Source organism: Amphiura filiformis, chromosome 9 (genome assembly GCF_039555335.1).
Source record: "Amphiura filiformis chromosome 9, Afil_fr2py, whole genome shotgun sequence".
Classification (NCBI taxonomy): domain Eukaryota; kingdom Metazoa; phylum Echinodermata; class Ophiuroidea; order Amphilepidida; family Amphiuridae; genus Amphiura; species Amphiura filiformis.
In genome coordinates this window covers 52,294,108-52,307,222 of record NC_092636.1, presented here as the reverse complement: position 1 = coordinate 52,307,222, position 13,115 = coordinate 52,294,108, and the positions used below count along the sequence as shown (strand labels likewise).

At 35.5% G+C, this 13,115-nt stretch overlaps 1 protein-coding gene across 1 annotated transcript in view; it reads right to left on the bottom strand.

Moving 5' to 3' along the window:
• Window positions 1-6,806: 6,806 nt before the first annotated feature.
• Window positions 6,807-13,115, bottom strand: part of LOC140161147 (THO complex subunit 2-like) — a 38,823-nt gene continuing 32,514 nt past the window's right edge. Inside the window, exons 28-33 of the mRNA XM_072184579.1 lie at window positions 11,262-11,296; window positions 10,716-10,766; window positions 9,378-9,522; window positions 8,919-9,022; window positions 8,105-8,262; window positions 6,807-7,517 (exon numbers count right to left, since the gene is read on the bottom strand). Coding sequence (XP_072040680.1) covers window positions 7,490-7,517; window positions 8,105-8,262; window positions 8,919-9,022; window positions 9,378-9,522; window positions 10,716-10,766; window positions 11,262-11,296 — 521 coding nt within the window. The 3' untranslated portion in view covers window positions 6,807-7,489. The remainder of the gene's footprint in view (window positions 7,518-8,104; window positions 8,263-8,918; window positions 9,023-9,377; window positions 9,523-10,715; window positions 10,767-11,261; window positions 11,297-13,115) is intronic.

Genomic DNA, 13,115 nt, shown 5'->3' with positions numbered 1-13,115 from the left:
CACTTAGGAATGTCCAATTTCATTGGGGAAAACGGTGTTGGGAGCAAAATATCTCTTTATTTAAGATATATATGTAAAAACCTCAAAATTGATAACCTGCCCAAAAGTGTCTCCTTTTGACATGACATGTCACAATTTTGAGCAAAATTTAAAATCTGACCAGTGTTTTGCAATTTCAGTACTTAATAGTGCAAGTGTTTGGAATGAAAGGACACTCATCCGTTTAACAATATCAGTTGGGGATACTGTAATCACCGATCAAACTAGTATATTTACTCCAGGCAACATGAAATGACATTCATCCGATCAACAGTGTCAATGCTGTTCAGTGGCGAAGCTAGGGGTTGTGGAGGGCCGGGGCAAGGATGCATAATGGTGCCCCTACACCCCCCATTCTTGAAACAATTGCCCGCGGAGTGCCCCAAAATTTGCACAAACACCACTTTCAATAATTTTGGTTATAAAGTTGAATTTTGGTATTAAATTGATCTTTCAAAATGACTACTTGTGCTGAATTGACTGAATTTTGACTTTTACCACTTGCACTTAAAGCCATATTATAACATTTGCGGAGAACGCCCTCAAAAAAATTTTAAATTCAGGTTTTTGCACGATTGTAATGTACTTTAGTAAACAAAGATCTCTGCAAAAATCAAGACTTTAGGTGCTATAGTTTTGTCAAAATCCAAGATTTTGAATAAACCGCCTGACTCAGCATTTTGTTATTACGATGGAAATATTAGTCGAACGCGTATTTGATGTCAACACACCTCTACGTACACGGCGTGCGTGACACACACACACACATGCCAGAGGATCGTACCATATTACAAACCGCCGGAGTAACATGCATTGGCGCTAGTAGTAAATTCCAATTTTCTTTGCTTTTACCATGTTTACCTCACTTGTTCGGCTCAAAATTAAAAGGGAACATATCTGACAGTAAAAGCTACCATTTTATGGAAAATAAATACTAATCTATTTTTAAAGAAATGTTATAATATGGCTTTAAGTGCAGAATCAATTTTTTTTTCTTTATCCACCATTTTGGCGCCCCCCTAATGTGGCGCCCAGGTCACGTGCCTGTCCCCCTCGCTATGCCACTGATGCTGTTTTGAGAAAATGCCAATAAATAAGTCTGATGCTTTAATTTTTTTTAGTAGTGTCATTTCCCCTTCTGGTATCATTCTGTTTATACCAAAGAATTGAGTCGCTCATTCTTTGGTATAAACAGAATGATACTAAGGGGAAATGATACTGAGGGTCACGTTTGAATAATGAAATGTTACATGTAAATAAATAATAGAAATGCAATTCACAAGATTTGACATTTTTTTGACTTGTTTATTCTGTTGTACATACATATTTACACACAAAGATGGATATGTATACAAAAGCACAGGGTATGTTTCCTGCCATACCATACATACATCATGTATATCAAAGCAAATACTACACAGCCATAACTTACTTACAGGACATGTACTGTGAGAATGATGCTGAATGACCAGCTTGACTATTTTATATGAAGGACACCGGTCAGTACTGATTGGTTCTTATAGAAATACCATGGAATATTGTTGTTTTTGGTAGCTATGGTTTTCTGAAATGTCAAAGGTGAAATTAAGATGCCTGAATACACACAGTACTCGGGGTTGTGCCCAGAAACCTTGAACCGCAGGGGATGGCAATGCACTGGGGATGGGTAACTAGTGCTGGTAACTAGCATACCAGTACCAGACAGAATCAATGGTAGTAGCTCATTTGTATAGCTGGATATTTGCCAAAGTTGTGGGCCTTAAGTTAAAGGTCACAGGGTGAGATGCCTGTGATGAGGTCAAGGGTCACTCTTGGCACATACTCTGTAATCCTCATGTCATTTCATTTGTCTCTATTGATTATAAAACAATACCCAATCACGAAATTATACCCAAACACAAAGGACTTAATATAATAGGTTCACTTCACAACAAAATAATTATATACCACCAATTTGCATTAAATCTATCTTGCCTCATCAATTCCAGTTGAAATTCATACACCCCCTATTATGGAAGACATGACCTGAATCTCTCACACAGCAAGTGTAGATATCAAATGGTGTCACCCATTCAGGTAACCCCATTTGAAATTCACACACCCTTTGAGGAAGATTAAGGTCATGTCTTCCACAGGGGGTGTATGGATTTCAACAAGAATAGCCCAATCATTGCATCAAACCAATACCGCTGTTTATAATCCAGTGCTTAATAGAAATCTACATGATGCAATTGATTTCTTAGCAGACACAAACTTATATTACATTATACCCTGGAAGTTACTGAATGCTTGCACAAATCAACTGCTAAGAGCACAAAAAGCTTAACTGATTTGTACACTGGACTAGGGTATCGGACATTCTGACTTTACATGTACTGTAATTGTTGTAAGTAACGGCACTCTCATAATTTCTGAAATACCAATGCTCCTTGCTTTACGTGTCCGCATCCAGTGTACACATGACTGTTTTGAAAAGGCACATAAGCTTTTTGTACTCAAAGCGGTCAAATGAATCCTTCCTTTAAAAAATATACATACATTGATAATATGTAGCCTATATGGTACTTTTCAACAACTTGTACTTTTCATTAAAACTCTTGTATCATTGTATCTTTTTAAAATCATTTTGACATGATTATTTAAAACCTCTATTACAGAACTTTGAAAACATTGAAACAAACAGCAAAACACTACTTAGGGCCTGTTTTGCTTTGCAGAGGCCAAAGTTGGATAAATCATACATCAACAAATATAAAAAAACATCCTACAGCAGATTCAACCCATCATGGGGTGTTTTTCCAACAAATCCAGGCTGCCGGTCAATCATTAATTTTGTACCTCATCTTTAGCATGATATGCATGATCGCCCAGTAGCCTGGATCAGGGCTGTCAACTCCCATGCATTGGCCGTGAGTCTCGACCATTGGCTCACTTTCTCACGCTAAGGTAGTAATAAGTATAATCTCACTCCTAGGTAGTAAATCTCACGCAAAATGCTGGAAAATGAGTAAAATGAGGAATCCTGCCATTGCACATTTTTTAACTTTTCAAACTTGAAATACATAAGAATTTCCTTTCTAAATTTCATAATACTTATGAAGCCCCCCCCCCTTGTTACTGTCAGTGATATTTTGTAGTTACTTTTGAACATTTTTTTCATTTGCTTTTTATTCACTTTTCTAACTTTCTTTGTTCTCTCCACATGCCTATTTGCCATCTATATTGTCCTTTTCCTTTATAAACTTGTTCATATTTGCCTCTGAATTTAAATCAATTTTACTAAGTTCTTCAGCCAAGTGAACTTTTCTTCTTTTAAAAGCTTCCTAACAGCAATCATATAAAGTGCCTTCATGTAATAGACAAAAGAACATTGCTTGTAAGTATTTTGAGTTAGTTACTCAATCACACGCTGGTTTATTGTCTCTATTATATACTTTGTAATGTAATTCGAAAACAACAATATAATTTCTATGAAATAATGTGGTAGCATTATCCAGGTCTAAGAATAGTATTTTAATGTTTTCTTAAACATTGTCTGATCTCTGGTCACACAAATACAGTGATTTAGTTCATTCACACTCAAGCAAATAAAAAACTAATGGATTGATTGCTCAATAAAATATCAGATATTTCTTTGTACTTTTTATGGCAAAAAGCATGTTCAATTTTATTGTTGAATAATGAAATGATATATTTAGTAGCATTTAAGTGGGTGTGAATTGTCCTTGAATTTCTATTATTTAACACTAAACAAAATAATAGAAAGTGTTGTACATTGACTTTAATATTTTTCAAACACTTGATTATTCTTTGAAATGTACAGTGACGTAGCTAGGGGTTCTGGCGGCCCAGGCAAGGATACAGAATGTCGCCCCAATCTTGTAGACAATGTTTTTGCCGACTGATATTGTTAACTGTTGACCCCAGATTTTTTTGCACAGGGCGCTCAAGAATCTAAAAGTGGGGGAGGATAAAATAAATGTCCAGCATACATATCTGTAGCAATATTAATTTTGGCAGCATATTACATTGTACACACAATATTTTGAATTGGTTGACCCAAAAAATTAACCAGCAGCAATTTGCCGCCCCCTAGCAGGGAACATGCCCATTGCCCCCTAGCTACGCCATTTGAAATGTAAAAATCTAAAATAAGGAACTGAGCAACTGAATAAAACTACAATGGTCTATTCCAGTTCCAGTGATACCGCATTAATTTCCCTGAACCTACGCACACATTGAAAGTGATAAATAGAATACTCAACATTTTGACTAAAAAGTACAAAATAAAATTGAACACAAAATTTAGTCACAAAATAATGAATTTACTTGTTTTCTTACTCAAATAACTTACAATTATCAAACAAAAGTAATACTCAACAATTTTTCCACAAATGTGATACGATCAAGCAAAATCAGTCGGAACTCAGAAATATTGATTTTGAGATATAACCATACATAGGAAATATTTCCTTTTGTTTCATATTGTTTTGGAAATTCTTGAATTGCTCATATTTGTGGAACTGGTTGTTCAATTTCAATGGTATTTTATGCAAAATCTCGATTTGTAAATGCTTCTTACTATCCTACAAGAAACTTTAATATTTCCGAGTTCCGACTGATTTTGCTTGATCGCATCACAAATGTGTTAAACTCTTTGTCAAGCCAATATATAAAACTTCCATATCCCTGAGGGATCTTTTGAACAGGTTATAAAAACACAGACAGCTGCATTTAAAATAGTTTTGCTATGCAGATGGAGTAATGGGTTTATCAATAGCTCATTGACTTTTCCAACTTTCAGAAACCATATAATTGGGATGTACAATTGATGTTGATGGCCATCTCTGCACCAGCCACATACTGCAGTACTGCACAGAGTGATACATGTAATATGCAGCATGCCCAAAGTCCTATTGAATACAATTTATTTTGAGTCGATTACTGCTTCCCAAACTCTCTCTCTCTGTTGCCTACATGAACTGTGAGTGGAACTGCCATCAAGGGGAATGAGTTCGATGTCGTTAATATTTACTTTCAGTTATTGGCAAAATAGATGCTCGAAATCTTTTGGTATTATTGTTTTCAGCAACTGATATATTGCATATAATTGGGTAACCAGAAGTTCAATTTTCATGAGGTTTGAAAGGTTAGTAACTGATGTAAGAAACTTAGCATTGAATATATGCAGGGTTGTAGCTAGACCAAGTTGAGTGCCGGCTAATTTTACTATCAAATTAGAACACTGGCTTGGGGCACAATCTTTTTAGCGAACATGAGGGATCGCGGAATAGGATATGGGGTATACCCCCGAAATGTTTTTGGTCTTTTACTCTTTTTATGATGAATAAATCATTTGTGGGAAAATTTTTTTTAATTACTTCCGACCGGCACCGGACCAGCGTCCAGCATGGCTACAACCCTGAATATATGTGACATTAAGCATCATTCCCTTGATTGTGTCACATTATATAACCACTTTGTATTAGCTTTGCAAACTCTCTTCATCAATCTACATGATTGCTAAATGAGTCTGTTTATCAAAATCAAAATTCAGTTTTCAATTTAATTACATGAGCTATTCTCAGAGTTTTCCTTTGCTGAAAGAAGGCCCATCATAATTTTAGACTTAGGGCAATTTTAGTGTTGCTCAGAACAATAAAATACAAAGGAAATTCAACACTATTATTGGCTCCATCTTGAAATCAGATTATATCCCGACATCCGACTCATTTTACTTGATCGCATCACATATATATCATTGTATTTTCATTGTTATGGTTACCAGATTACTATCAGAGATGCCACTCAGTTTCACCTGAAACAAGTACTTGTTTCACCTGAACAAGTATGTGGATGCAGGCCAAACAGGCCCAAAACAGGACTCGCAAAGAACCTGAATTCAGGCTATAACCCGAAAAGTGGCATCTCTGTTACAATAAAACGTCCCTTCTTGAAATATGATAGTCTGATGGGCCTTACATGAGATCAAGCCAGGATAGAGACAATGGGAGAAATGGCTTTTGGACTGAAAATTGTTTAGGTAACAAATTGTATAATACCAAATGGCAGTTCAGAGTAATCTGTGATTCAACACTATGCAAAAACGAAGACAATGTAAGTGTTGACAATAAGTTAGCCATAGTAAGCTATAGGTTAAGTACATTGTAATACTTGACAAAGACCGGGTCATACAGCAGTTATTTTTCATGTCAAATACAATTGTGTTACAATCTTATTATAGCGTGTGACTGCTCAAAGTTGGCACTACATGATCATATCTTCATCTAACATTTCATCATTGGATCAGTCAAAGTCTAAAATGCCTGCATTCTGTCATGATACCATGTTTACTGTACTGTAATGGACACAGAGCAGGAAATAAAATGAGGCAGTCTTGTTTACACAAGCATGATAAGTATATTATCACAATGGGAAATAAAAACAAAAAAAAGCTTTTATGTGTTACTGCTAATCGTTTCATTATTGTGATTTTGTCATAATAATGAAACAACAGTACATGTGACTGCGTGACTGTGGTCTAAGAACCGAGCAAACACAGCAATGTTTTTAAAACATTATAATTATGTTTTGGTTTTAGTCAAAACGTTTTAATAAGTTCAGATGATGGGTTATATAAAAGTCAAGATTTGTTATTGTAAAATATATTTGGCAAACATTTGACAAAATATTTTGTTAACATTTAGATCAAAATACCTTAGAATGTTTTGCATCAAGTTTTCAAAAGTGTTTTTGAATGGTATTTTGTACCCTTTATATAACCCGACATTTAAGATGTTTTCTGTAAAATGATATAATCATCCAACATTTTACCCAGACATTTTAAACGTTTTCTGTAAAACGTTTTGTTTGCTGGGAAATTGATGTTTTAACAAGTAACTGTTAAGCACTTGACCTGATAGCTTATTTCTATTAATAACTTCTCTTGCTAAGAATCAAAATAGGTTGACAGTTCATGGGTTTCACTGGAGGTCACATGTTTATCAAAATTGAGTGTGAAATCATCTCCACAAGTATTTAAAATCATCTCCACAAGTACTACATGTAGATTTGTTCTTTGTATGTAAATTAAGAGTCCAGCTGCTATCTATAACTAAGCCTCCTTATGACACATCTATGACAATAAAATAGGAATGTTTCGCTACAGGTAATGGCGACTAAAAGTGGGAAACTGCAAGTGTTGTATTAAATCCAGTTCAGATGCTGTCTATCGGGTAATTTTTGAGGTAAGCACAATTCTCATGCTACATATCAAGTAACTTTTGTAGTAAGTCCAGTTCACATGATGTATTCAGGTTTGTAGTAAGCCCACTCCACTTGTTGTATCCCAAGTAATTAGGTACTCGATTGAAAGTGACTTTGTCACCACTACAATTTTTGCTTCCTGGTTGCCCACCATCATATTCTCCCTTCTGTGTTATGTTTCTTGTTACCGAGATCTCTGCTTCCTAGAATGAGTAAGATATGTTAAGGTAAACAAGTTTTGGTAATATTTGCATGCTTGCATTCTGCAATGCGACAATAATGTACACTTATGTACACAGAGTTTTGCGACACACAAGCTTAAAGATGCTAATTATTGTTACATTTGCAGCTTTTACAAGGGGACCCATAGGTGACATATTTAAGGGGGAACCATACACAAGATACACTGAAAGATCTGAGGTGTTTTAGGTCAGTTTGAGGGTGACGAGTTCAAATCAGCTGTAGGTAAAATTTGTAATAAGGGGAAAGCGGTCAATTCTCGTTTTAAAGGGACACTACTGGATACAGACAATTTTCAATCCGCTTGAATCTTGTTGAAAACTGCTCCAATGTATTCTTCTAGCCATCAGGATTCAGAAAAAGTATGGTTTAAACTATCAGTGAGGCACCATTTCAAGTTATAATCTTGGTTTTGGGCCCACCTACCGGAGGCAAACACATCAGTTGTTATATCGTACCAGGAAATATGTTAGATTTGAAGAAAAAAAATTAAAATTCAACAAAAAATCTCTTTTTTGTTCTATTTATTTGTATTGAGAGTTTTAATCATAAAGGATATTGTCTGTCTTCATCCCTGCCATCTTCTTTACTTTCCCTCTTGGCTTTCTTTTCTTTAGCCTCTCTGCCTTCTTCCCTTGATTCTCTCCTTTCTTCTCTGCTCTCCTTCTTGGCCTCTTCTTTGGCTTCTTTCTTCTCTTTCCTTTCTTCCCTCTTCTCCTGCAAATGGAAATTAAAAATTAAAATAATCACAACAATAGTTAATTTGGTCCTGTTAATGTTTGATTATGAATGAAGCATGCCATATCAATGCAATATGCATTGGCAGCAACCAGATTTTTTCCGCGGGGAGGGGGGATTTTTGCCCCAAAAGGAAATTCCCACAATTTCTTATTTTAACTGGGGGGAAAATGGGGGAAGAAGCTCAAGAATAGGGTGGGTAAATGCAACTGCACATGTGAAACAGACTGTCAAAAACCAAGATGAGTAGCGTAATAATAATTTTTGTTAATTCTGTTTCCAATTTGGGGCAATATACAACTGGAATCTTATACAGTGGTGCCACATGAAGTTTTTTATGTGCTCTGATAAATGTGAAAATGTTTAGGTTGCTTAATATACGATTTAATATGTTTTACTATTATACTGACTACTATAATAGTATAAATACATTCCACGTTCATTGTAAATAACTCAGATAATATTACCAATTGAGGGGGTCATTGCATGACTCCACACTAAGCAGTGCAATGTAATTATATTTTACAGTCGAAAAGAGATCTTTATGTTGATTTTTTTTTATTTCTACCAATTTTTGAAATTCCAATGCTCTTTAAACCTTCACCAAAAATCTATTTTAACATGGCTGTACGTACCTTTTTGCTCAGTCTTTCACCATTAACAGCATCACCAGAACTTTTGCTGGACTTTGATTTCTTTTCTTCCTTAGAACTTGGCGATTTGGATGAACGTCGAGAACCTGAGGGTAAAAAAATAAAAAAATAGACAAATTCTTAACAGACAGTCAATATATACAAGGTTATAACTAGGGTGATATTAGTGCTTTTTTTTAAATGTTCATATTTCAAGCACAAAATACTACATTATAAAGGTTCTAGACCAAATATTGAAATATTCGGTATGTTTAGCCAAATTAAGTATGTGCCAGATGGGAAGGCTTCAATAAGGTTAAGTGACATTTGTTAGCAGCGAGTGCTGTTGTGGCTGAGCGTAACCACCCTTTGAAACCATTTCCCCCTAACAAAATAGTTTCCTTCATAATTTCTTCATTAATTATTTGCTTTGTTTTGTAATGTGTCTCTACTAAGACTTACTAGATTCATCTTCCTTGCGTCTCTTTACTTCCATGGAATCTCTGTCTCCTTCTGAATGGTCCCGCTTCTTTTCACCTTTCTTTTCCATACTTCTACTTCTTTCGTCCCTCTCTCTGTCTTTCTCCACTGTAATTCTCTCTCGGCTCTGCAAATATCATGATTCATTAAGAAATTTTAAGTTTAATAAATTATAATAAATGACTGCTAGGAAGAAAATTGACCAGCCATTGAATTATCAAATCAGGGTAAACCTAATATTTGTAGCTATTTAATGTGGAAAGGTTAAAGTTCATGCCTGTGTGTTCACAGGCTGGAGTGCCCATTAATCATACAAAGTGACTTGGAGCCATGGATAATGTTGCTGGGGGCACCACTCCTCTTGCACAACAAGTCCGTTTAACTTCCCGGTTCATAAGCTGGTACCCATTTACACTTGGGTGAAGTGAAGCAAACAGGATTACAAGTTAAAAAAAAAGAAGTTAAATCCTTCCCAAGCCTTTCGGCCCATTGGGCGGCGCCTATCTCCGTTTCATAACCCTAGGCCACATGTCTGCAAGCAGAAAAGCTACAGCAGGGGGATAGTCCACTGGTAGCCATGTGTTTAACTTTCCCTACTCCATTCTTTCAATATCGAACGCCTGGCAAGAAGGCAGTAGGTACCATTTTTAAAGCCTTTGGTATGGCCCGGCCGGGATTCAAACCCGCGACCTCCCGATCGTGAGGCGGACGCTCTAACTACTAGGCCACCACGCCAGTAAGGATTACAAGCCTTATGCAAGGATGCAACATGTTGTGTGTGATGTGACCTGAACCCGCCACCCAATGGTTAACGGTCTGATAATTTAAGCGCTATGCCACCATACTCCCATGCATGTGCAAAGTGGCAGGTGTCCAACAATTTTCTTCGGCATTTTGTGTTATTTTTACAATTCCTGTCGTTTCCTATGAATTAAAAACATGGGAGAGATAGTATAGACCTACTGCTATAAGTTCAGTGATTTTAACAATCATTTTAGTATTGACTAAATCATTTTAGAAAAACTTTTTTGAATTGAATTGAATTGAATTTATGGACAAACAGACAAGAAATCAGAAAATGTTAGCAAAAATAGGCCAGTGCCTGAGGGCATACAGTTTTATTACTTGGTATGCACTGGCATAGTGCTTTGAGCCATTGAAAGAGTAAAAGATGTGTCTAAACATGTATATATTTGACATAGAGTAAATAGAGTACACAGTTATCCTCTACACAACTTGGCATTGGTAAGAGAGGAATACCTACTAATTATGGTGGAATAATTTGATCATTTTAATCATGATTTAAATAGTGTGTCTTACCTTACTCCTTGATTTACTTGATCCGTCTTTCACGTCACCTGAAGCTCCATCCTGCAATTATTCAAATCACAAAGATATATAGCATGGGTTGATAAGATTGTTTTCCTGTATACCTTTTTCCCAATATCCCACAATGCACCACTCATGAGGTATTCCCATAGACTGATGTCCTCATTAGTCAACTATCTGTGTTGATGACTGAGAAACTTATGTGTTAAAAAGTGTTGAACTTTGCAACCAGATTCTGCATTGAGTTGTGCCTAATTTGACCTTTTGACCATTAGAGAATAAAGGTATTGTTTTTAGCCTCTGGAGTGCATCTATCGTCTCATATAACACAGGCGACATCATTATTTTAAGTAAAACAACAAGGCGAAGCAGGTGTTGTACGTCCATGTATTATTGCAAGATCAATCTATTGTAATGTTTTTGTGGAGGATGTCTACCTTTCGTCTCTTTTGTCAACAAAAACTCTTCATTTAGAAGTACATTATACTTCTATGGTATCCTACTAATGTTATGCTTATTAGCCACTTGTTATCTTACCGATGAAGAATGCTCTACTTTCCTCCTCTTGTGATCTGAAAAGATAAGCATGGCATGTTAGGATCACCACTTAAGGCAAAAAACAGGTTTGTCTCAGGAGCAAATGGTAAAAAGACAAAAGCGATATGTGACCCGGCAGCACAAATGAGCCCTAAATTCCCTAAATTGTATTCTGAGTTATGGTGTAAAATGTGTACGAAGGTCATATTCATCGGTAACTAAGGCTGGCCCGACATCCGTCTCATTTCGATAGTCAAAAACTAATCAATAATCCTATTGTTGAAGTGGATAATAAGCTTCTACCTTAGATGGCTATAGAACTTTTAATAGTTCTGGTCTTTGTTTGCTTATATTGCTAAATCCTGTTCAAGTGGCGGGTTACCAGGCATTGTATTTTGTACAGGTATGCATAATCAACAATTAACAATGAGAGAACTTTCTTAAACCTCGTTGACTTGGGGATGATTTGAAATGACCGCCAATTATAACTGTTTGATATTTATTGCCAACAATGTGGAAAAAGAGACACATGTAAAAACGTAAAAAGCTATAATTTTGTTGAAGGAGCAATGTTTAACAAACCATAACCCCGCTTCTGGATATCGTTTGAAGTCAAATGATATACCATTTTTAAGTTTATGATGTTTATTTTTAAACACGAAATAAAACAAAATTGACCGGGGAGGAATTTACGGCTCATTCGCCGTGGGACGGTCACATATACACTTTTTGGGCCACTTTCTTTTTCTTTTTCCAGTTGCTTCACGACCAAATTTCTTTCCTTTTTTCTGATGATAGAAAACCAACCCCTAATACCCAAAAAAAAACCCTCTAAAAAAAATGCACTGAATTGTGAATTTTAAAGCTACGTGCACAGTCTCCTGAGACAAACCTACTGATTTATCCATCCACATAACACTTAAATAATAACCACCATCAGTTTTAGTTTCCCTACCATTTTCCTTCTCATTCCCCTTTAATTTGGGCGATACATAGCATTGATATGCATTATTTCATTTGGCCCATCAACATATCCAGATGTCAGTGTAAGAAAGCCCCATCTGCAATAGCTGCCAGGTATCATATTTTAAGATGTATACAATATATAGTCCGTATACCTTCCTCGAGTCAGTAAAGTAAAATCAAATTGTGAGATTTTCTCAAAAACTGTTAATTTTTGCAGAAATCTGTTATGCTAGCTGGATTCCTTGTATCATTTCCTTTCTGAAAATGTGTACTTTTATATACTTCTCATCATTACATTTAGAGATACAATAAAAAACAATTTCTAAATTACTGACTCGAGGAAAGTATACAGACTACAGTATATGCAGTCTATAGGGCAGCTATGGCAGATTGGACATTCTTGCACGAATCCTTTGGTATGATAACTTTTCAGTACTACTATTATGCTCAATTAACTTAGACAAAAAAATGTAATTGTTTAATTGAATTGTGAGATGTCTTTAAATAATCATAAAAGAGAAGACTTTCATGACATTATTTTTCAGAATATTTCACAATTGGAAAAAAATTAAACCTTGTGCCTAAATTTGAACACATTTACATCAATCATTGGGGTAGTTACATTATATGCTAGTACAATGACACAGATAACATTGAATTCAAAGCACACTCAATAATACAAAACTGACATTGTACATTAAAAAACAAGTAGCAAATTGCAAGTGATTTGCCTTCGTAATTTTCATTTTCACTATATAATGTTGAAATAATATGCACAATATTAACCAATCATAATAATGAGAAAGTGATGAAAATTAAAAGTGTACATCTGATATTTTTATATCCACGAGAGAGAAAATAAGGGAGACATGATGCATTTCAGTAGCT